The 26,373-nt window shown below is 40.1% G+C and overlaps 1 protein-coding gene across 4 annotated transcripts in view; it reads right to left on the bottom strand.

Annotated features, from left to right (window-relative positions):
* LOC117511182 (protein unc-13 homolog B-like) overlaps window positions 1-26,373 on the bottom strand; it is a 422,327-nt gene that overhangs the window by 17,884 nt on the left and 378,070 nt on the right. For all 4 annotated transcript variants that reach the window (XM_034171173.1, XM_034171170.1, XM_034171169.1 and 1 more), the window contains 6 exons: window positions 14,984-15,072; window positions 14,768-14,905; window positions 14,048-14,171; window positions 13,407-13,451; window positions 12,988-13,059; window positions 11,253-11,400 (listed from right to left, as the gene is read on the bottom strand). In XM_034171173.1, the coding sequence (XP_034027064.1) occupies window positions 11,253-11,400; window positions 12,988-13,059; window positions 13,407-13,451; window positions 14,048-14,171; window positions 14,768-14,905; window positions 14,984-15,072 (616 nt within the window). The remainder of the gene's footprint in view (window positions 1-11,252; window positions 11,401-12,987; window positions 13,060-13,406; window positions 13,452-14,047; window positions 14,172-14,767; window positions 14,906-14,983; window positions 15,073-26,373) is intronic.

Consider the following 26,373-nt stretch of genomic DNA (forward strand, 5'->3'; position numbering starts at 1 on the left):
CGGACAGTGGACTTATCTCTGTGCTTGTTTTGTTGGACCTCAGTGCTGCTTTTGATACTGTTGACCATAAAATTTGATTACAGAGATTAGAGCATGTCATAGGTATTAAAGGCACTGCGCTGCGGTGGTTTGAATCATATTTGTCTAATAGATTACAGTTTGTTCATGTAAATGGGGAATCTTCTTCACAGACTAAAGTTAATTATGGAGTTCCACAAGGTTCTGTGCTAGGACCAATTTTATTCACTTTATACATGCTTCCCTTAGGCAGTATTATTAGACGGTATTGCTTAAATTTTCATTGACATACAGACATAAAGACATGGATGACCTCTAATTTCCTGCTTTTAAACTCAGATAAAACTGAAGTTATTGTACTTGGCCCCACAAATCTTAGAAGCATGGTGTCTAACCAGATCGTTACTCTGGATGGCATTTCCCTGATCTCTAGTAATACTGTGAGAAATCTTGGAGTCATTTTTGATCAGGATATGTCATTCAAAGCGCATATTAAACAAATATGTAGGACTGCCTTTTTGCATTTACGCAATATCTCTAAAATCAGAAAGGTCTTGTCTCAGAGTGATGCTGAAAAATTAATTCATGCATTTATTTCCTCTAGGCTGGACTATTGTAATTCATTATTATCAGGTTGTCCTAAAAGTTCCCTAAAAGCCTTCAGTTGGTTCAGAATGCTGCAGCTGGAGTACTGACGGGGACTAGCAGGAGAGAGCATGTCTCACCCGTGTTGGCCTCTCTTCATTGGCTTCCTGTTAATTCTAGAATAGAATTTAAAATTCTTCTTCTTACTTATAAGGTTTTGAATAATCAGGTCCCATCTTATCTTAGGGACCTCGTAGTACCATATTACCCCATTAGAGCGCTTCACTCTCAGACTGCAGGCTTACTTGTAGTTCCTAGGGTTTGTAAGAGTAGAATGGGAGGCAGAGCCTTCAGCTTTCAGGCTCCTCTCCTGTGGAACCAGCTCCCAATTCAGATCAGGGAGACAGACACCCTCTCTACTTTTAAGATTAGGCTTAAAACTTTCCTTTTCGCTAAGGCTTATAGTTAGGGCTGGATTAGGTGACCCTGGACCATCCCTTGGTTATGCTGCTTTAGACGTAGACTGTGGGGGGGTTCCCATGATGCACTGTTTCTTTCTCTTTTTGCTCCGTATGCATCACTCTGCATTTAATCATTAGTGATCGATCTCTGCCCCCCTTCACAGCATGTCTTTTTCCTGGTTCTTTCCCTCAGCCCCAACCAGTCTCAGCAGAAGACTGCCCTCCCTGAGCCTGGTTCTGCTGGAGGTTTCTTCCTGTTAAAAGGGAGTTTTTCCTTCCCACTGTAGCCAAGTGCTTGCTCATAGGGGGTCGTTTTGACCGTTGGGGTTTTTCATAATTATTGTATGGCCTTGCCTTACAATATAGAGCGCCTTGGGGCAACTGTTTGTTGTGATTTGGCGCTATATAAGAAAAAAGTTGATTGATTGATTGATTGATTGATTTAGAGGCTGTTATTACTGCAAAAGGAGGATCTACTAAATATTGATGTATTTTTTTCTGTTGGGGTGCCCAAATTTATCCACCTGCCTAATTTTGCTTAAAGAGTTACTGTATACTTTCTGTAAATCTTATAAACTTCATTTCACTTCTCAAATATCACTGTGTTTGTCTGCTATATGATATATTTAACTGAAAGTGCTGATCCAAACAACCAATGATTTATAACAGAAAATCATGGAAGTGATCAGGGGTACCCAAACCTTTACATACTACTGTATCTACGTCTGTATTTTTGTGTATGTGTCTGTGTGTGCTGTATTTCTGTGTATATCTATGTGTGCATTTATGTGTTTGTGTCTGTGTGTGCTGTATTTGTGTGTATCAAGGACTAAAGCAAAAACTGAAAACGAATGAAAATTTTTTCACGGCCAAATCACAAGCTGTTCATCATCTGTCTTTTTAGAGAAACACTTTTATGATCTCGTCCTAGCGTTGAAGGTAAACCAAGCTGGAGTCAGCTAAGAAAACAGCAAATTGTTCTCCTGCTGAACAAGATTATATTTCACTCATTAACCATTGCCGCTCTTCTCTAAAGCAGCATCATATTACAGAAAGACTTTAACTGGCACATTATTTAAATAATTGAGGATAAACACATTTTAAGGGGACAGCTTTTCTACAGCTTTTACTTCATTCAATACCAAATTAAAACCTCAGGGCTTGTTTTAATTTGAAATATCTGAAATATGGGGGGTTCGGCACTTTGGGTTTAGATGCTTAATGTGTGTTGTATTTGTATTTTCTTTTGCACTTTTTCACCTTTTCTTTGCCTTTAACCAAATTTGATATCACAACCTACATGTTTGTTTGATAAGATTAACCACAAGAACCATAATCATTTTCATATTTTTGGCTTCCCTTATCCTAACCGACTCGAGTTTAAAGTTGGAACACCAAACAGACCCAGTAATGCTCCAGCTTAGACATTATATAAAAAAAAAAGATATTGCTTCACATCCTGCTTTAGTGCCGCTTCACACATAGTACGAATGTGGTCGAATTGCACATGAACTGCACTGCACTGCACATGAATTGCACATTGTCTTAGTGCCCCTACGACTGTGAAGTTGCCAAGTACGCATGTGCTGTGCCAGTACCCCCCCCTCCACAACATGTGGGCATGTGTTTCGCGCCTCCCTACTCCCCTCCCCAACATGTGCCGTGCATGTGTTTCGCACACAGCTGGTTTTTATTTTATTGTTCTCCACATCAGCGGCGCGATGTGGTGCACCACGTCCCAGCTGCTCGCACTGTATTCCTGCTCACATGACACCATCACAGCAGGTTTGTTCACGCCTGCCCATTGGCTCAATGTTTTTGTGGTTCGTTCATACAAGCTGTTCCACCTTGATTGAAGGAAGTAAGGACTGAAGTAAAGATGAATGCACCAATACACAGAGACTGGATGAAAACCTGCTCCAGAGTGGTCTTGACCTCAGACTGCACTGCAAATTGTTTGCTTCTTACTAAGAAAAAAAAAAAATAATTAAGATTTAGAAGTGTTAGATAATTTATCTTGGTTAAAGAGTTCATTTCTTATTTTAAGTGTTCAACATGGTTATTTCTAGATTTAACCATATTCATTCAAGAAATCTTGTCAAGTAAAATTCTTACTCTATCTTACTGAATAGACAGATAATTTACTTTCCCCTCAGATTTAGTGTTTTATCTTGTTTTTAGACACCCTTTTTTTGCTGTGTGGGGCAACAGTTCATCTTTCAGCAGGACAATGATCCTAAAAACACAGCCAAGTGGCTCCAGGACAACTCTGTGAATGTCCCTGAGTGGCCCAGCCAGAGCCCAGACCTGAATCTGATTGAACATCTCTGGAGAGATCTGAAAATGGCTGTGCACCGATGCTCCCCATCCAACCTGATGGAGCTTGAGAGGGTGCTGCAAATAGGAATGGACAGAAATGCCCAAAGATAGGTGCACCAAGCTTGTGGCATCATATTCAAAAAGACTGGAGGCTTTATTATGACACTCACAATTAGTGTCCTCAGTTCCCAAACACTTATTGAATGTTGTTAAAAGGAAAGGTGATGTAACACAGTGGTAAACATACCACTGTCCCAGTTTTTTTGAAACATGTTGCAGGCATCCATTTCAAAATGAGTAAATATTTGCACAAAAACAAAAAAGTTTATCAGTTTGAACATTAAATATCTTGTCTTTGCGGTGTATTCAATTGAATATAGGTTGAAGAGGATTTGGAAATCAATGTATTCTGTTTTTATTTACATTTCACACAACTTGTTACCGTCAAAATTACATCTACAAATTCCAACAGTATGGTTGTTAGCTGCATTTACAGAGCTCCTGGAGCAAATATCGACACTGTTAAGTGATATTAGTCATCACTTGCCGGTTTTCGCTGTTTTTGGATCGCTGCGTATGGGTAACCCCTGATGTGATACTAGAACCTTGACTAGAAAATTAACACCTGTAGCTATTGATAATTTAAGAGTGGAACTAACACTTCAGAACTGGAATGAAGTCTATTTTGATGATATTGACAAATCATATGATAGTTTTGTCTCCACTGTTTCAAGGTTATATGATAAACATTGTCCTCTTGTTGAAAAAATTCATAGAAATCGGTATAGTAACAAACCATGGATAACTAAGGGTCTTCAGAATGCATGTAAAAAGAAAAATTTATTGTATAAACAATTTATAAAATTAAGACCTAAGGAAGCTGAAAGCAAATATAAAACATATAAGAATAAATTAATAAACATTATAAGACTTAGTAAGAATAGGTATTACAGTGAGTTACTTGAAAAAAATAGAACCAATATTAAAATACTTGGAATATCATAAATGAGATAATAAAAAAGAATAAAACTGCTAGGGATTATCCTCCATTTTTTTTATTCAAATAATAACACCGTGGTTGATGCAAACAAATCTTTGGCTGATCATAATTCCCCGGGGCTTCCTCTTCCACCCATGAGGTGAGAGCCTTCTGTGGAATTTGATGTTGTCTAAAAGAGCATATTCTTTCTCAATTGCCTTTCCACGGAGCTCATCAGAAAAGGGTTCATCCAACGTATCTTTAGTTAGCTTTCCAGCTTCCTGAAAGGCTCTTCTCACAAGGCTTACTCCCTTTTGTTTTACAGGTGTTACTAGACTGACAGGGTCATACAGCCCGGCAATCTGGCTCAGTAGAACTCAACGGGTCAGAGGATTTGGTGTTTTACCTTCCAATTCCCCTTCAGTAAGGTCAACCTCACTTCTTGTTTTCTTCTTCCTTTTGGAGAAATTGACAGAGACATCACAAAGAGCTTGTCATCTTGCACTAGGTAGCCAACCCCCAGAGCCTTGTTGTCTTCCTCCCTTAGTTCATTGGTCAGGACTAATCTCATTGGCTTGGCTTCTGCTTGAACCCACCTCCCACTGTGCGCAGATGGGACCCAGAGCTTAAGGTAAAAGCCTCCTGTCTTCAGTATCCTTTCCACTCCTTCTAGGATCTTACTTAGACACTGTGGGTTATTGTGGGATGTAAGGAGATCGTCAACATAGGAATCTTCCTCGATGACCCTTCCTCCCTCCCTCAGAGAAGTGGAAAAACTTTGCAGTTTCTCACATAGCTACCTGCACGATGCATCCCGTAGGTTTGTCCGCATATTCACCCTTACAATTGCATAATGTTCAATCTCCTCTTCTGGCGAGTCTCGCCACAGGAATCGATGCAAGTGGACTTCTTGCTCCTCCAGCCACACTGAATTATACATCTTAGTGATGTCTCCAATTGCTGCGTGTTCCCCTCTCCGAAACCTGAGGAGTACCGCTCTGATGGGGTTAAGTACATCCAGGCCTTTGAGCAAAATACTGTTCATGCTCACTCTCTTGAACTCTTGGCTGCTATTCCAGACAAGGTCCACAGGCGCAGTTTCTAAGTGGGGGTTCAATGCTGTTAGGTGAGTCACCCACCACACAGCGCTGTTTCAATTATTCATTAATTCCTTGGTGAGCTTTATAGCGGCTCCCCTCTCCAACATTTCATGGACTTGTCTCATGTATGCCTCCCTCCACATAGAGTCTTTCATAAGCTGCTTCTCCTTCCTCAGAAAAGTTGCTTCTACCGCCTTCTGATTATGAGGAAGGGAGGTCGGATCTTCCCTCCAGGGGTATTTTACATCCCAGTGTGACTGGTTGCTGCGAGCATCATTTTCTCTGAATGTCAGGCCTGCTCTTATTATATCTAGCTCTTTCTCATCAGCCAGGGACATTTCCTTTCCTCCCGGTGAGCACCTCCCACAACAACATCCCCCGCAAGCAGGGTCACAGGCAGCCCCAATACTGTCCAATCTTAGCCATTCAAGGATCTCAGTGTTGCATGCTGCTGTCGTGGACCTCCATGCCACCTTCATGGTTCGGGAGGCCTGCCGTCTTCCCCATGATGTGCTCTTCGACCTTGACGGCTACCGCCCTCATAGACCATGCAAAATGTTTCTTTGAGTACTTTGCAGTCACCTTTACCTCCTCAAAGAGGTTAGGATGCACCCACTCACAGTTTTACCCAGAGGACCATCCCACAGCACTAGGTCGCCAACCCTTTGTGGACTTTGCAGGGCCAAACGACCTTCTCACTTGCTAATGAGTAGGTCAGTCTTCTCTGGGTGAGCCAATTCCCCTGGTTTCACCTCCAGGAGAAACTGCTCCAGCCATTCTGAAGTTACCACACGATCAATTTTGGTAATGTCATCCATCCCATAACAGATCATCTCTTGGAAGATACCTTTTTGTACTGACTTTCATCTTCATCCCACCAATGCCATATAGCACAAGGGAAATTGGCTCACCCGTCAACCCAAGACTCTCTGCAGCTTGGTGTATTATATAATTGGTATCAGATGCAAGCTCAACCAAGGCTCCCAGGCTGTCACCCCTCTTCGTTGTGACAGGTATGAGCATCAAGAGAACTGGGTGCTCTGTTAAACCACTCTGTTTTATCAAGTCCCTGCTGGCGCACACTTTTGAGATTGCCTAATTTGTGCAGGCTCTGTGGATAGCTTCCAGCTGTTGGGGAGGGGGGGGGGGTCAGTCCCAGCCAGCCCAGCAAACACAGCCTCTTGCTCTTCTGTTGGGCCACATGGCCCCCTCCTCTCCTCAGCTCTGCCTTCCCTCTTTCCAGCATCCTTCTTCATTAGTGCTTTAGCGCAGAGGAAGTAGTGGTGGGCAGCCGGAATACTGCCTGTCTTACACTCTTCCTTACGACAGAGGAACCTTGTGTGCAAGAGCTGTCAGCCCTGTGAACATCCAGGCATTTTGTACAGGTTTTAACCTCTTTCACTTGGGCTTTCTTTTCTGCTAGGTTAGCCTTCCTAAAGGTTTTACATGATTCATGTCACCACACACAGCACAAGGTATCTGCTGGGAGTCCTTGACTTCACTTGCGGAAGTCTTAGTCAATGATCTCTTTTCTTTCCTCCTGTCGTTCGGTATCCCCCAATGGCTCAACCTGTCAGGAGCATTAGCAGGTAGTGGCTTGCTGGGAAGCAATTGCTCCAACCTCACAAGTAACAACTTCTGATCCCCTAAAAACAACAAAAGTCTGTGCAGATGATTTCCTGGGTGGACACTGTTGCCCGGGTGTGTTACATACATGAGCCATTCCCTCTTCATACTATTGGGAAGTCTGCTCTCCAGCGATCGAATCACTAGCTGGTTCTGCATAGCATCAACACACCCCAAATCTAGAAGGTCCATTACAGCCCTCTCCACAGCCAGGATTAACTCCAATGTCTCTCATGGTTGATGATTCTTTACTTCAGGTCGTGACTGTAGTGCCAACACGATTTCTTCAGCTGTTTGAGCCTTGTCACCATAACGGTTTTCCAGTTCTCTAAAGATATCATTAGCATCTTGACAAAGTGCCAACCTAAGTTTGTTCTTCATAACTTCTAGATGGAGTTTCTTGCACTCTCGTGACCCCGTAGGTTCCGCTTGTGCTTGGATACTCTCCCACTCAGCGTCAATAGTCCCTCCTGTCCCCAGTGAACTTTAGCAAGCTTATGGGTGTGAGCCTTATTTTAGGTCTGGCCCACCGACAGTCATTACCACCTTAAGGGTACACGCCAGAGTCGCTGTATGGCAGGGTACTCCTTTGACCCATACTAAGGTCGATGGGCAGAGCAGCATGATCATTCTGTGGTTGTGACATGCTGATAAGGGTGGAAGGCAATGTAAAGCTGACACCACATCCACTTTCAGGCTGCAGGGTGGACTGTGGTACCCAGGGGGGGCATATTGGGCACAGCAGCTGCCACACTGCTTGATGGTGCATAACTGGTGATAGAAACCCAAGGAGTGCCAGCGATGAAGCTTGCTCTGTCAACAGCAGCTAGCACGGGAGGACTCGTGATTTCTTCAGACTGGACAATAACAGGTTGGGCAGGACTAGCAAGGGGACTAGTAAAAATGTTACTAGACTAGAGGCTGAAGGACCATCACAGACTCGGGTGACAGCCCCACCAACAGTGTTACCACCTTCCACATCTTCATCCTCTTCACCTTGATCATTGCTGTCATCATTATCATCATCATCATCATCATCATCCACCCTATCATCCCTCCTCATGCGCTCACTTTCATGTCTGCATGACTACTGATCCATCAACTGCTCCTTATCCTCTTGTAATGAATAAAGTAACCATCTCTGCCTCCCATGCGGCCGATAGTCCCTCCAACGATACAAGCACTGCTGAGTTCTTGAAGCTTCCTATCAAGTTTGCTGGCCTCAACCCTCTGCTGCGTCCAGGACACCACACCATCCTTACAAGTTTCTCAGCCAGATCAAAGGCAGACATGAAATGTGCAGTAAGCACATCTATGTCTGGTGCTGTATATTTGGACCACAGCATATCCATGATCATATTCTCGACTTCAAGGAACTTTTCTCACTGGCATCTTCCTTGTCAGGGCATCCCGTGACTCACTATCCTCCCCGTTGGGTTTATTTGCCTTTGTACATCAATATAGTCATTACTGGCATGAATTTCAATTTATTTTCATTTATATAGCCCCAAATCACAACAGAGTTGCCTCAAGACGCTTCACACAAGTAAGGTCTAACCTTACTAATCCCCAGAGCAGCAGTGGTAAGGAAAAACTCCCTCTGAGGAAGAAATCTCAAGCAGACCAGACAAAGGGGTGACCCTCTGCTTGGGCCATGCTACGGGCATAAATTACAGAACAATTCACAGAAATAATTCACAAAACCAATATACAGGAAGCCTGTTATAATCATCTCTCAATCTGGTTAATTCTTCTGTCAGCTCAACCTCACATAAATGACCAGCACTGACACTAAGGTGGTTTATCCGTGTTGTAAAAGCCTGTTGCGCATTAGAGTACTTCTGCTTTAGGCTCTCCAAATCTGACTTGCTGTCCGCCATTCTTTCCTGGCAAGCCACACTACAGAATAGCAAGATCAACAATAGACTTGCTGGAATGTACAGTCCGGCTAAAGAGTCATTCAAAAAAGCCGTTCACTTTCAACAACAAGCTTGACACAATAAACAGTTTGGCTGAAAGAGTCATTCAAAAAAGCCGTTCATGTACTTCTGTGTAGATTACGTTACTCACTGCCCTTTAATGGTTTGACAACATGCCAACCTCTTGTGCCAACCTTAGCTCTCGGCTTTGGCTTCTCCGCTGTAGTGGCATTGACAGCAGCCTCATCCACTTCCCGATTACTGGCCTTTGCTCACTCACAGTGCTCTCATTAATAACACGCCGTTTGCAGGTGGACATCGCCGTCAAGCCCCCGGTTCGCCATTCACTCACTCACCGGCACGTCATTCCTCCTCCGCCCAGGGCTACGTACTTCTTGGTTCGGCTCCGGTGGCCGTTTGCCATTGTCCAGATTTTGTCAGATCGCCTGCTGCAATCTACCAAACTCCCCTCTGGAAGGGTTGTGAAGAAGGCACGTCGGATGCAACTCAAATTTTCCAACGTTTATTTTCCTCACACACACTGTGCGCACACACGCAGCCAACGCACATACACCTGAGCTGCGGAAGCCTGTTAACAGATCACGCTTTGCTGGATCATAAGTTTGTTCACCAGCCAGAAAAATATTCATCAATAAAACTCAACATTAGTTATTTAGTTTGTTAGGTTGCAAACTGACAATGCGTGCCAGTCCTGACAATTAACCAAAAACTTGGGGGATCAGACCATAATAACTGCCTCCTTTTGCAAAATGTGCATGCTCAGTTCGTACAGTCTCAGCCACTTATATAAATAAGTAAGTAACACACCCACATAACTACACATTGTGCGAGAGTTATACTACACTAACTTAATCTAGTGGAAAGTTCAACAATATTTGTTGTTTATTTGAGAACATTTTATTTAACTTATTACAGACAGCACTCTGCAATTATTTTATTTTCCTGTTTGTATAATGTTACAATAAATTGTTGGTTTAAACAACAAGCAAATTTAGGTTTTGCATTGTTCCCATACTGTACCAAAAATTAACCGAACTGTGACCTCAAAACCGAGGTACGTATCGAACCGTGATTTTTGTATATCGTTACATCCCTAATATCTACGAGGTCTGTTAGAAAAGTATCCGACCTTTTTATTTTATGCAAAAAATATATGGATTTTATTCATATGTTTTTACATCAGCCAAGCTTGAACCTTAGAGTGCATGCGTGTCGCCTGTCGGTTGCGTCATTCGCCTGTGGGCAGGCTTTGAGTGAGCACTGGTCCACCCCTCTCATCGTTTTTTCATTTCGAGGAAATGGCGGAATGATTTGGGCTTTGTTCCATCAGAATTTTTTCAGAAACTGTTAGAGACAGGCAGCTGGAAACCATTCGGAAAATTCATTTGGCTTTCGGTGAAAATTTTATGGGCTTCACAGAGATTAAGGAGTGTTACTACCGCTTTAAGGACGGCCCACAATGGCGCACGGCACGCCGCGCTCTGAGCCGTGACCGACAGGCTGAAACGACCATTTCATTTCTAAACAGATGGCTGTGTGGATCCAGGACCATCGTGTGCAATTTCTCTGGTTATCACAAGAGCTGGACATCAGCCATTTTCCGGCAGATTTCACTTTTAACAAGAGATTTTGTCATGGAAAGGATTCGCTGATGGAGTGAGACAAAGAACACCTCCGTTTTGGAGTGTCAGAGGACAAGTTGGGACATGCCCAGCTCCACAGCTCCACAATTTCTCTTATACTCACTCGACCGGTAAGCCACTGAAAGCTGAGATAGGCTCTAACAGTTTCTGAAAAAATTCTGATGGAACAAAGCCCAAATCATTCCGCCATTTCCTCGCAATGAAAAAACGACGAGGGGGTGGACCAGTGCTCACTCAAAGCCTGCCCACAGGCGAATGACGCAACCGACAGGCGTGAAAAAACTCACGCATGCGCACGAAGGTCCAAGCTTGGCTGATGTAAAAACATATGAATCAAATCCATATATTTTTTGCATAAAATAAAAAGGTCGGATAGTTTTCTCACAGACCTCGTATGTATCTATGTGTGTATGTATGTGTATCTGTATGTATGTATGCATACATATGTATGCATACATACATACTCATATGTATGTAAAAATACATATCTGTATGTATTTTTATCTATGTGTGTGTGTGTGCGTCTATATATCTATGTGTGTTTATGTGTGTGTATTTGTGTGTATGTGTATTTTGTGCACCTTGTGAGTGTTGAGTTGTGATGAAGGTCTTGATCAAAGCATCTGTGCTCTGAGAGTAAAGGGAAAGCGCATAACGCAGTGAAGTGAGTTCAGGACTTTTCTCCACGAAGGCCTTTTTCAGCCCGTTTCCACCAGCATGGAAATATTGCTGAAAGAAAAATCAGAAAAAGTCAAGACAAAATAATAATATGTATGGATTAACCAACAAGAAGCCATGCATTATACGGTTTGAATGCACGACGCGGAGTCTAAACCACCATGACGCCAAACGGCAAGTTTTCAAGGTCTCTACTGACATCTACTGGCCAGGAGTGTTCATGGCAGTATTCAAACTGAAGCTGGGCTGATATTTTCAATCACTGTACTCGGTTCCAGCTCAAACTGTACCACAGAACCGCATGGTGTAAAAGTTCAGAGCACACGATTTATGTTCTCACACACATTGTACATTCAAAAACCACGTCGGACTCGTGTTTCCAGAAGCAAAATGTAAACAGAAGCTTTTTTCAAACTTAATTTACACAAGCGCTCGATGGGAGACATCAAAGTAAAAAAAAAAAAAAAAAAGCAAAACAAAAAAAACATTACAAAACAGGTCTGCGGTGTTTGCACAAGCACAGTGCGAGATGACGGCCAACCACAATATCAAACAGGTTTGATTTTCATCTGACCATGCGATCGGCGATCAGGAGGTGGTGGTGAGATGATAAACGCAGATCGTTACTCCATGTATACTAAACGATGCATGACACGCCTCTAAGTTGCTTCTGTGCTGGAAGCCATGTAGTAAACCGGAGCTTCCAGCAGGGGGCAGGACCCTCAAAGACAGAAGTGCTGACTCATTGTTTGGGTCTGTTGTCGTTTTGATGCTTCCAAAAGCGATTGTGGTGTTAAAACTCAAAATCAGCTTGTTAGTAGTTGCAAGTGTAACAGAGACAATACTGGAATTTATCGGTTATTGATTATCTGTAACTTCTGATACATTTTTGGGTGGGTTATCGTTTTTGCTTTATCTAGGATAACTTTTCAGTTATCTGATTATCTGTTATTGAAGTAATTTTTTTGGTTATCTGTGCCCAGGATGGATGTGGTACTTGCACTTTATGACTTGTGTTTTTTTTTGTTTTTTTTGGGGGGGGGGAGTTTTGTGCAAATGTCAGATTCTTGACAGAGTGATGTAGAAAAGTAATACAAAGCTGATATTTTGACATATTGTTTGTCGTCTTTGTTTGTGATCAAAGCACCAAAACAATACAAATTTATGTATGACAAATGTGCTGCTGTTAGATTCGGTTTAATAACACTGCTAACTGGTTGGAGAGCTAACGCTAGCCAGTGAACCTCAATATGACATTTGTTTGAAAATAAGTTCAATGCGTTTATACTCTCGGTTGCTAGATGCTAACTAGCCAAATTAGCATACTTGGTGAGCCATCGCATTGAGTCACTAACTATTAAAAATTACTTTGAGGTGCATGGGTCAGTTTTTCGAACACGATTTAATTTTAATTCATATAGTTTTATTTCTGATATGGCTCATTTTTCAAGCTCTGTATGTGACGACGGTATGTGATTTGGTGTTGAGATAAATGTGTGTATCAAAGCTGACCAATGTTCAAACTGAAATTTCACACTTTGTACAAGTGCCTGTAATCTCAGTGAAATAAGGAGAAACTCAGTCTGACCACAGTCTCCTAAAATATGTTGTGGGCGTGGTTTGGACGTTTTCACCCACCTTGATTGTTTCCAGCCCGGCATCGATAATTGCACACTGTTTGGCAGTCAGGGTTTTAGCTTCTCCTCCTCCCTACGCAAAGTTTTACAAAAGAACAGCATCACAAAATATGTTTGTCTGATTGACAGGCACCTCAGCCAATCACACTCAGCGATGACTGAACCTTAATCTTTTATACAGAGAAAAACCAGTTATGTAGGAATTAGAAGAACAAGATCATAACTAATATTTAGTGTCTTAAATATCATGACATTATGACTTTATTGACATTACAATATGCTTTTTGAAAAAAAAATTCTCAAACATTTATTTAGTTTTGTTTTACTAACTTTTGTAGTTTATCAGTTGGTGGGAAAACCCTTTAAATCCAGGATGGATAAAATAATGTTGGTTTCTTTTTTCTTGTTTCTGTGTGTTACCTTGAGATTAGATAATCCTTTTGCTGCCGTAAGGAGCTGAGCACTCTGAAACAAACAAACAAACAACATGAGAGATTTATGCCAAACTTCCTGGGCTTAGATTATACATACATACATACATGTCTTACATACATGTTTTGTATTTTTCACTTTAAATCAATATTCCATTGATAACAATATGAATGAAAATAAAATTTCATTACATTTGGTAAATGTTGATTTTCTTTCGATGTATGGTATGTAATAAGTTGACTCGCTTATTTTAGCCAATTTATCTTAAAATATAAAAAACAGAATTTTTACACTGTTCTATGACCCTCCCAAACATGTTCTGGTCATTCTGAACATACTGAGTACCTTGGAAAATCTATAGCTGCTATAGTTTAGAAAATACAGCTGTATTTGAGGTAACACTCAGGACAAAAAAGGGTGTGGGCATTTTCGGGCTGGTCATCCCAGATAGAGATTTTGGCACATATTCCAAGTTGTTCATTAGGATCATATTAGTCTAGACTCTAGAACATCTCCTAAATGATGTGCATACATGTCTTAGTTAGATACTCTATTAGTGGGTTTTGAACTACTAATGGCACAGGTGGAAACGGGGCCCTCTGACCCCCACAGTCACGCCACGTTCATACCAGGCTGTCGTTGCTCTGCAGAAGAACGATGGTTTTCTCCAGGCTGCTGAGGACGATCTTCCAAAGATCCTTCAGGATCCTCTTCAACACTGACTTCTCACAGATGTCAGCAAACACACTCAGGCTAGATCACACACACATATCCAAGTTTACTGAAGACTCTTTAACCAACTCCTACTGATCTGTTCTAGGTTTTAGACCAATTTCATCCCTGATTTATACTTTTTTTTTAAAGTGTATACAGTATTTGACTATTTGACACAGACTGTTACAGCAGTAACAGTACGGTAGCAGTTACGGCATTTTCCGAAGTATAAGTCGCAGGTCTTTCTTTTACTAGTTTGAGAGGCCATGCAACTTATACACCAGTGCGACTTATATACCAAAACTTCAAGTTTATTAATAATAGTAATTTTAATTACTGTTTATATAGAACTTTCCCAAATAAACTCCAATATAAAAGATTAAACGGCAGTTATAAAAAAATGCACTACAACAATGCACACAAATCCCAAATTAAAGAACCTATGACACAAAAAAGGGTGCGATTTATAGTCCGGTGCAATTTACATGTGTTTTTTTTCTCTTGAAGACACATTTTTTTGACAGGTGTGACTTATACTTTTTTTTTTATATTTGCAAAAAATAAGACTTTTTAATTCTACTCTGACCTGAAAAATGCAGAGACCAACACCTAATCCAATGAACATCTGAACCTACTTTCCATCCAAGAACTCCATGAGCGGCCGCAGTATGGCATCGGCGTCGGCCTCCACCGTGCTGGGGTTGGGAGGACCTTTGATCTGGTAGAGGATCTCAGCTGTCTGACGCATGCAGCTGCTGATATGAGCCTGAAAGCTGGATGGAGAGGAAGCAGTCAGAGGGCATAGGGTGGATTGTCCTCGCCGTTAACAGAATACCCTTTGTGTGTATTACCTCTTCGCAAACAGAGTGCTGAAATTATCCAGGACAGTGTTGAGCTTCACTTGCAGATCGTTGAGAATATCTCCTGCCTCCGTGTCCATCTACACAGCAGACAAAATAACAGGAAGATAAAGGTTACAACCAGGTGTGGGCGGGTCAGGCAACACGTGTTCGCCCAGATGTCATGTTCAATTTCAATTTCAATTTATTTGAAAGGGACCATGTGCAATTAAAACATAAATGTCACCATTTGATGCACTGCACCAGAGTTAGCCTTAGGCTAATTTACATCTGCAGTCCCTGATCACAAATAAATATGAGACATATAAAATCATCAAAAATCCCAAATAAATACAACCAAGATGTTAAACATCACTTAAATAAAAACATGTAGCGACACTACGTATTGTAAATAGAATGCCCCTTGTAACACTCTAACATATACATAATCATAGGGTGTAGTAGCATGCACAGGACACAACACTACCCCCAGTCACACACACTCCTTATGGAAAAAAAAAAGCACTAACTTATTAGTGGGTGCATTGTTGTGAATTCTTTAAATATTTTTTTATATTAACTTTAAAATCACAAAATGAGCCGCAATTTTTTATATTGTCTGGAATAGCATTCCATTGTGTAACAGCTTTAACAGAAAAGGCTGCCTGCCCAAATGCTGAATAGTGAAGGGGTAAAACACAGTCATGTATGGAAGCTATTCTCATAGACCTTACAAAGCCACGATAGTAGACAAACTTGCACAAACAGGCGGGAGCCAAGCCGTTTAAGATTTTGTAAACAGCACATAAATTTGAAAATATTCTAAAATTTTTAAAAGATAATAGATTGTACTTATGTAATATGCTACAATGATGATACCTCAGTGGCTTTTTGTCAAAAAGTTTCAGGGCCTGTTTGTACAGGGATTCCAAGGGCCTAATTGCTGTCTGGCTAGCCTGACCCCAACAAGTAATACAGTATGAAATATGGGGGAAAATTAAAGCATGCAAAAATATCTTGGCAGCCTCTGCAGATAAGAAGGATCTAATTTGTCTAAATAGAGCCAGCTTATATTTAATAGTTTTTGTCATTTTTTTGAAATGTTTCTTATAGCTCAAATTCAGATCCAGTAACACACCAAGATATTTGAATTCAGTAACAATCTCGATTTGTTCTCCCCCAATGCAAACTTTTACATCTGAGATGTTCAATTTCGATTTGGAGAAGAACATACCTTTAGTTTTACCTACATTTAAAGTGAGACAGGAGCGGTCTAACCTCTCAGCCACTCAAACCAAAGCATTATTCAATTTTTCAGCAGCTTGTTGAGCTGACTTTGCATGGGTATATAAAACAGTGTCATCAGTGCAGAGTTGCATCTCCACATTACGACAAAACTGTGGAAGGTCATTAATGTAAAGACTAAAAAGTAGTGGACCTAATACAGATCCTTGTGGCACACCCATTGTGCACTTCAAGTAGCTGGAATATACATCTTTAATTTTCACACACTGGCTCCTATTAGATAGGTATGATGGTATCCATGCAAGTGTGTTAGCTGAAAGATTAAAGCTGGAAAGTTTGGATATCAGAACTGTATGATTAACTGTGTCGAAGGCCTAACTTAAGTCTAAGAATACAGCTCCAACAACTCCACCTTTATCAAGACGAGATCAAATTTGCTCTGTTAGATGTAAAATGGCCATTTCTGTGGAGTAATGTTTTCTGAATCCAAACTGGGCTGGATTTAGACCATGATTAAATCCAGGTTGGTTGTGAATATTACCAAACAGCTATTAGTGCTGACGTAGGGGTCTGGATGAAGTGTGTTTACATACAGTTGTGGTCAAAAGTTTACATACTCTCATCATAAGCATGAATGTCATGGTAATTTTGGGCTTTTATTGACTGAACTGTTCTTTTGCCAGGATGGAATGACTGGACAGCAAACATCATGAATTACTATTAAAAACAAGAATTAAGAATTGGGTGAACAAGTCTGTATTGATTTTGGATCTTCTCCAAGCCACACAGGCTCAAAACTATAGCTAGAACATAACAAAGAAGGAATCATATCCTTAAACGTAGTTACAGCGCTTTCAGAAAGACTTCTACTGTAATGAAACTTATTCCCCACTGCTGGGTAGTCCATTAAAGTAAATGTAAATGTTATTAAGAAATGATCAGACAAAAGGGGGTTTTCAGGGAATACTGTTAAGTCTTCAATTTCTATGCCATATGTCAGAACAAGATCTAAAGTGTGGTTAAAGTGGTGGGTGGGCTCATTTATATTTTGAGCGAAGCCAACTGAGTCTAATAATAGATTAAATGCAGTGTTGAGACTGTCATTTACAGCATCCATGTGGATGGTAAAATCACCCACTATAATTATCTTATCTGAGCTAAGTCAGGTCTGAAAAGGTCTGAAAAATCACAAAGAAACTCACAGTAACGACCAGGTGGACAATAGATAATAACAAATAAAACTGGTTTTTGAGACTTCCAATTTGGATGGACAAGACTAAGAGTCAAGCTTTCAAATGAATTAAAGCTCTGTCTGGGTCTTTGATTAATTAATAAGCTGGAGTGGAAGATTGCTGCTAATCCTCGTCCTCGACCCGTGCTTTGAGCATTCTGACAATTAGTGTGACTCGGGGGTGTTGACTCATTTAAACTAACATATTCATCCTGCTGTAACCAGGTTTCTGTAAGGCGGAATAAATCAATATGTTGATAAATTATCATATCATTTACTAACAGGGACTTAGAAGAGAGAGACCTAATGTTTAATAGACCACATTTAACTGTTTTAGTCTGTGGTGCAGGTGAAGGTGCTATATTATTTTTTCTTTTTGAATTTTTATGCTTAAATAGATTTTTACTGGTTATGGTGGTCTGGGAGCAGGCACCGTCTCTACGGGGATGGGGTATTGGGGGGATGGCCATTGTCCATTTTCATGGCCATTGTGCAAGTTACAGGTGTAAATACCTGTACTCAACTGACCACCATGGACATGTTGTTCTTAAAAGGGGGAGTGACAAGGAAAGGGGTTGGTACATTTCCATCACAGAAAGTGATTGAAAGTGTAACAGATTACCAGCAACCTGATGGACAATCTAGAGCAGTGCTTTCTTGCTGTTTATATGGCACAGGGCTGGACAATATGACTTGAAATTCATATCACTATATATATTGAATCCCTTTACGGTAACACCATATATCATGATATAAACCTAAGTGTAAAAGTTATAATGGAAGTGTTTCTGAATGGGTCATATAGTCCCTTTACAAAGCTAAATTGATTAAAATAAACAAACAAATAAATAAATACATAAAACATCAGTGATTCACTGACAAGTCTTGTCGAAAGGTCTTTGTGCTCTATTTGGGTTTTTACCAGTAGGTGGATTCAACTTGGTTATACGTGACTGAATGTGATGTATTTGTGGCACTCGTGGCTTCCCATACACAAAGGCTTTTTGTCCCTTTTTTCGTTTTCCTCCTCACACGTCATATTTTAAAAGTTGTCAATCATGGATTAAATACGTTTGGCAGGAAAAGTCCATAAATTTTCACAACACGTAGTCGGAAAAAGAAATGAAATGAAACACAAATTAATTCACAGAGCAAATTCGCTGAGCGGAGCAGGGTGTTCCATCTGGAGCCAAATCACAGCAGCGCGCACGAAGAGGATCAGCACCTGTCCCTGGGGACAACGCAGAGACAAAAGCTTCTCCACTTTTACTCTTAATAAAGTTATGACTGGCAGACTAAGTATTTGGCTTTTTCCTGACAGTCCACCACCAAACCAGACAAACTTCACAAGTATTTTACCTGAACGGAAGCCTGTTGTAATGACAAAGAAATGTCAATGGTGATTATTAACAAAATACTGCTTGTTGCGTACAGATGTAAGATGGTGTGAAGTTTCACACAGAAGCTTGAGTTTGACTAACAACCAAAGACAACCGTTTCACATCAGAGCGCTCTGCCTGTACTTCTGGTTTTTGCCACCAGGCATCGCCATCGTATAACAGAAAGCTGTCATTCTGGTGTTTACCACCAGGTGACTTTTCATTTAAATGTTCCCAAAATTTGTGAAGTTTGACCAAATTATCAGTGGTAAATATTACTGGAACCACTCCAAAAATCATAGGCTTATACACACAGGTAGTCTACATGTTCTGACCAAATTTCAAGTCAATCAGATGAGAAATGCTCCAAATTTAAGGTGAACTAAAACAAAAAACAAACAAACAGACGGACAAACATATAAACAAACAAACCAACAGACACACCAACATAGTCTTGTTGAATTACTTCGACAAGACTAACAAATCAACACAGCCTTGTCGAATTACTTCGACTAAACGCATCAAAAAAAAAAACAAAAAAACAGATATAATTAATTTTGAACACCCAATTTTCTGACTTGTAAATGTATTTTCGTGCATTTCAGCATTCCTGCTTCTGTCCAGCAGGAGGCAGTGTTAGTTTGTCTGCTTTTGGTGGCGTTTTGTCCAGAAAGAACTCAGACACGCCGCCATGTGGGCGATGATCCTGACTGGCTTATGTCGTGGTGTTCCACCAATAACAGAGGGGAAGGCCTGGGGTTTTTTTTCTTCTGCTCCCCTGGACGAGAAGGAGCACTCAGTGCAGTACAATGAGGAAATATAAGACTGTTTACTGAGGCTTTCTGCAAATACGTGCACCAAATATGACCATAAAATTCACAAATAAACATTGCGGTAATTAATATGCATATGTTGCAGACATGAACGAGCGAAGCTCACCAGCATCTCACCATGTCATTTAGGTCCTTCAGACTTTGAGTAAATGCTTCAGGGGAGCATTAGCATGGCAAAAAAACTTTCAGCTTGACCCCCCTAATTACAGCCCTCTTAACCTCCTGCCACTATAGGCATTTTTTTAAAATGTAGATGTAAATTAATATTCAAAGTTTTCAGCTAGTTGACAGCAGGGCTGTACAATATGGCCAAATTATCGTATCTCAATATTGTCATATACACTGTCATGTAAATGTCACTTATATACATGCTGTCCATATTCTTGAGCTGCTTAGGTGGGTAGTTAGAGTTCCCATGAGATAAAAAAAAAGCTTTTCAACCTACCATCCCTGGTTCTCAAGAAGACTTTTTTTTACGATATTTAGGTGTACCTTAGTAACAACTAGTAGAGTTCCACCTTTGATTTGGAATGTATAATAGAAGATATACCTTCCTGAATTTTCATATCAATATGATATACGATATGCCTATGATTTGACACAAAGTGCAGCAAAAGTGAAAATTAAACATTCTTTTTGCACTCATCATAAGGTTAGGATACTGTACCCTCCAAAAATATTAGAACACTTGGAATTTCACACATTTTAATTTGTTTATTTAAATGCAAGAAATACAAAAAAGAATAATAATTTCTAATTATTATCTAAAATTGTCTTCCTCAAACTCAAACTGAAAACAAATCTCTAAAACTTGATAAAACCTGTAAATAATAATCAGTTTTAGAGCCAGTTTTCTTTTGACAAGTCAGGGGATGGAAACATGAACATGTCCAAGTCACTGAAAATGTCTTGGACTTTATTTACATCAATTATGAAGAAATACAAAAGTTTCTTTCACCAAAACATCAAATCTAGGCTTTCATCTCAAATGTACTTTCTGTCAAATTGTAGCTGAACTTTCAGGTCTTCTTTTAAGAAAATCCTCCTCTACACCAATTCATCAGGAAGCTGGATTTTATATTTTTAATTAATTTATATCAAGTTGTAGGGATTTGCTTTCAGTTTGAGTTAAGGAAGATAATTTTAGAAGTAAAATGTATTTGAAATGGAATAAACAAATTAAAATGTGTGAAATACCAAGTGTTCCAATATTTTTGAGGGCAACTGAGAAACACTGAGGAGCAGCATCTGACATCTCATATACAGTGCAGCAGAATAGAGAATATTTGGAGTGGAATCCTGCAAATGGTGATACAACCATCAAATTTGGCACAAATAATCCACAGACATGAACTCTTTTGAAAAAACTGACTGGCCACTTGAATTTTCAATAGGCAGCCAGGTTGGGGTCAATTGAATAATTACACAGAGGTCTAAATTAAAAGATGCTCCAATCATATAGAAAACTACACCACATTATTTGTCTGATCATAAAGATTCCAAAAAGGTATAGTTTGGAAAATTTGTGACTGAATGTTATGAAGTTATGAGGTAAAAGCAGCAAGAATGGTGACAAAGGTCAGTTTCAGTTTGTACAGGGGTCAAAAGTTAAAGTTGCTCCATTAATTTTGCTCCAGCTGTATTTGTGCTGTATTTGATGTTTGTATCACCATTTGAAGGATTGTTTCAGTTATCTGCTGCACTAATAAGCCAACAGAGCATGAACCAGCTGCTGTCTGTTAGCTTAACCCTCTGGGGCCGACGTCGTCGTATACGACGGCTGGGACCAAGCTTTACTAAATTATAAATTAATTTTTAATGATATGAGATAGAAATTAACTTTTTTTTGCAGAAAAGTTAACTCCATGGACTTTCGATCCACCATCAACCATCTTTGTACTACTCACAGAAGCTGTGTGATGACGTGCGGAATGTGAGTGTCCAATCGGAATTGGTTCACCGTCACATGGTTTTCCAAAATCCAATTGTAGGGCAGATTTACCACACATGATAAACCAAAGATCGTTTTCAGGAGTGATATCTTACTAGTTGGCTCATTTGAATAGCCCCCTAACTCCTCCAATGCGCCCTGCACCATTGCGCACAGCGAAAGTGAAAGCAGATGGAGAGCCTAGCATGACAATCTCACGTGCTCAAACAAAGAGTGTGTAACTATCAGGATTGCTCCACTAGTTTGCATTTGAATTTTGTATATATTGTTCAAAATGTGTATTTGTGTTTATTGTTTGAACTTTTTTGTTGTACAGTCTTTCATACAAGACCTCAAATTACCTTTATAAACTGTCAAAGCAGTTGTTTATTATAGTTTGCTGAGTGTTTTAAATAAATGTGTGTGGAAAATTATTTTTTCGCTTTACTTTTTTCTTTGTTATTTGTGTTTGTAAACCTTTATTACACTTATAAAACACAACAAAAGCATATATATTATGAAAGAACAGGTTGTCCTGAAACAAAAGAGACATAAAACTTGATTGTGGGATGCAGGGAGAGCTGTTAACAGCAATAATAAAATGGCTCCCAAGGTTAAGCATGTGTATATAAGGCAATCCGAATTAAAGGAGAAATGCTGCTTTTAACAAACTGGACCTCATTTCTGACATAAAATACGATCGTTTACTCACCAATATAAGTTTGGTGTGATTAGAAGTCCATAGTTCAAACGACGTGTTCAGTTCAAATCGGAAGCAAACATTTTTCTTCTTCTACGAAGGTGGATTAGAACGTTTTGTGGTACACAGCACTAACTACTGGACAGGAGGAACCTAGTAGTCAATGTGACTCACTAATTTCAAAATGCAGGTCTTTCAACCAGAAGAGTGGTGCCGTGACATGTCAATCATCTGTGTCCAATCAGATTTCAGGGGAGTCAAGTGAAACCCCGGCCTCTGCTCTAGCTCAACCCATGCCAGGAAGTGCTCAACATTTGACATTTCCTGTTTCACTGTGACTGAAAATTTGGCACTTCCTGTTTGAGTGTGAGCTTGCCACTGAGTTCCCATGAGATTCCATGGGATCTCGTCTGTCAATACAAGAAGTGACATCTGAACATTTCCTGTTTTACTGTGGATTTGAAATTTGGCACTTCCTGTTTAGGATGCCCTGTACCATGAGTGAGCTTTGCGCTGCTTTACTCGTATAAATCATAATTCGGATTATAGTAGGCTTATTAACATAATTTATAAATTCATATAAAGCTTGAAGCATGCACTTTTAAAATGCATTGAAACAGAGTCTGGTGAATTTAATGGGACAACTGCTTGTTGTCCCATTAAATGTCATGTGAATGTGACGGTCATGTGAATTTTACATGACCGAATTTAGTCAGGCGACTCCAGAAGGTTAAAATAGTTTAGAATTTTACACTCTTACAATAAGGTTTAATCTGCTGAGGTGGAGATGGAGTCTATGACCAAAGGACTGACTGCAGCCTTTTCCAGCCCTTCAAAGTCACTGAGGAAATACGATGACGTCATCAAAAAGCATTACTGCGATTAGTCGGTGGAGTCGCAATCTCTACCATCAGCCAAATTTATACCATGAAACGGTTATATCGTATATATCATGCACTGATAATATGGCACAATATTTAGATTTGCGTAACCCCTCAAGAAACTGGATGTAGATCCGTGACGTCGTGTATGAGATGTGCTTTTCTTCTATCTACTGTATGCCTTTAAAGCCCCTCGAGTGGATCTCATAAATGTAGCATTCATCCATTAATTTTGTATCCATAGTTATTTATTTTGTATCTATAGTTACACATACAGCGCACGTTAGGAGGAGGAAAATATATTTCCTTATCATTCAAAGGTTACAGAGGACAAATGCCACCTGACTGGCTCGCTGGAAAGGTAACAGACTTGATGCATATTTGAAGTGAGCCATAGTACAAATCTGCTTCTGAAACCACTCTACCACTACGCTGCTGGTTAGTCACCAAGCACTGAAGAGAGTGGCAGCTATCTGCTCCATTGATGTGCTGCAGATGCAACAAAATGCTGATGATGGTGTGTTCAACGGGTTAGGTAGGTTCAAGATGCCTGTTTGTGCTGCTTGCACACCTAGGGATGCACAAATTAAAAACTCAAGGAAAAATAATATTTGGTGTGTACCATATTATTTATTCTGGTTCAGGTTACGGGGGTGTGGCGTAGGTGAGATCAGGTGGACAGAGATGGTGGAGGAGGCGTTCACCTGCTTCACCTCAGGGAGCTTTGGTGGCTTCTCTCATAAGTGATCCACTTGTTTTTGTGTGCAGATCCATGTCCTCACCAGAAAATCTCTCATTTAAGTCTGACAAATAAATAGCAGCACATCAGGTTCCAGCCCACCCGGCTCTTAAAGGTAAAGATGGAAGATCTGATTGTTTATTCATGTTTTGCCCAAAACACTCCCATGATTAATTAACAGACTACATAAGTGTTTGTAGTGTGTCATGCTTTGCGCTCAGATTACACACAGTCTAAACAGCAAAGTGCCATAGGACACGCCTTAAATGCACTGATGCTATGTGCTTCAGACTGTGCCCTGTTGATAGTCACGTCAGCACCCACTATGTGGTTATTTTCTATGTGAAGTAATATTTCAATCAACAGGACAGGGATGGTGAATAAAAAGGAAATTTTGTGAACAGTTTTAAGATTATGTCAGAAAAAATAAGCCAGATGGGATGTACAGCCAGCACATTCTGAGTGCCAACCCCAAGCCACGATAAATGAGGAAGATTGTGACAGGAAGAGTATCCAATGTAAATTTTTCCAAACCAAACATGCTGACCACAAATTGAATTTATATGCAGGATCATTAGAGGCTGGAATTAACAACAGTCACTTGTGCTGCTGCTCAACAGGATTCCAGCTACTGTAGTTGTCCAGTAGTGTCATTATCTTCACATTTGTTCATGACTTACTGAAGTGGTCATTTAGTTTTGCTATATTATAGTCTGTGAAAACTGATGCGAACCATTATTTGTCTGATATTTCTTGTTAAACTTAGATCATGCTGAACACATCTGGTTGTGTGTTGATGTGAACAAACTTATTTTTTGTAAACAGGCCTGAATTTTAAACTGTAAATCGTTGTCATAAAAACATAAAACAAGCGTATTTGTGTGTAGCGTTTTAAAAGAATGTTCTATTAATTCAATTCAATTTACAACCCCAATTCCAATGAAGTTGGGAAATTGTATGAAATGTAAATAAAAACAGAATACAATGATTTGAATACACCACAAAGACAAGATATTTAATGTTCAAACTGACAGACTTTTTTGTTTTTGTGCAAATATTTGCCCATATTGAAATGGATGCCTACAACACATTTCAAAAAAGCTGGGACAGGGGCAACAAAAGACAAGGAAAGTTGATGAATGCTCAAAAAACACCTGTTTGGAACATTCCACAGGTGAGCAAGTTAACTGGAAACTGCCTCATGATTGGCTATAAAAGGAACATCCCCAAAAGGCTCAGCCATTCACAAGCAAAGATGGTGCGAGGATCACCACTTTGTGAACAACTGCATGAAAAAGATAGTCCAACAGTTTAAGAACAATGTTTCTCAACGTTCAATTGCAAGGAATTTAGAGATTCCATCATCTACAGTCCATAATATAATCAGAAGATTCAGAGAATGTGGGGAATTTTCTACACGTAAGTGGCAAGGCCGAAAACCAACACTGAATGCCCGTGACCTTTGATCCCTCGGGCAGCACTGCATTAAAAACTGACATCATTGTGTAAAGGATCTTACCGCGTGGGCTAAGGAACACTTCAGAAAACTGTTATCAGTTAACACAGTTCGTCACTACATCTACAAGTGCAAGTTAAAACTCTACCATGCAAAGACCATCCAGACTGTTACCAGCGCAAAGTTCAAAAGCCAGCATCTGTGATGGTATAGGGGTGTGTTAGTGCCCATGGCATGGGCAACTTACACATCTGTGATGGCACCATCAATGCTGAAAGGTACATCCAGGATTTGGAGCAACACATGCTGCCATCCAAGCAATGTCTTTTTCAGGGACGCCCCTGCTTATTTCAGCAAAGACAATGCCAAGCCACATTCTGCATGTGTTACAACAGCATGGCTTCATAGTAAAAGAGTGCGGCTGACTGGTCTGCCTGCAGTCCAGACCTGTCGCCCATTGAAAATGTGTGGCACATTATGAAATGCAAAATACGACAACGGAGACCCCAGACTGTTGAACAACTGAAGTCGTACATCAAGCAACAATGGGAAAGAATTCCACCTCCAAAGCTTCAACAATTAGTGTCCTCCGTTCCCAACACTTATTGAGTGTTGTTAGAAGGAAAGGTGATGTAACAGTGGTAAACATACCACTGTCCCAGCTTTTTTGAAACGTGTTGCAGCCATCCATTTCAAAATGAGCAAATATTTGCACAAAAACAATAAAATTGATCAGTTTGAACATTAAATATTTTTGTCTTTGTGGTTTACTCAATTGAATATAGGTTGAAGAGGATTTGCAAATCATTGTATTCTGTTTTTATTTACATTTTAAACAAGATCCCAACTTCATTGGAATAGGGGTTGTACTGATATAGCGCAAAATCACAACAACGCTGCCTCAAGGTGCTTCCACTGCTGTGGCCATATTGTTCTTATAACATCAAAAAACTTTGGCTAACAATAAGTACATACATTTATTGTTACAGCAAGGATTCTTAACCAAAT

Source organism: Thalassophryne amazonica, chromosome 5, assembly GCF_902500255.1.
Source record: "Thalassophryne amazonica chromosome 5, fThaAma1.1, whole genome shotgun sequence".
Taxonomy (NCBI): Eukaryota; Metazoa; Chordata; class Actinopteri; order Batrachoidiformes; family Batrachoididae; genus Thalassophryne; species Thalassophryne amazonica.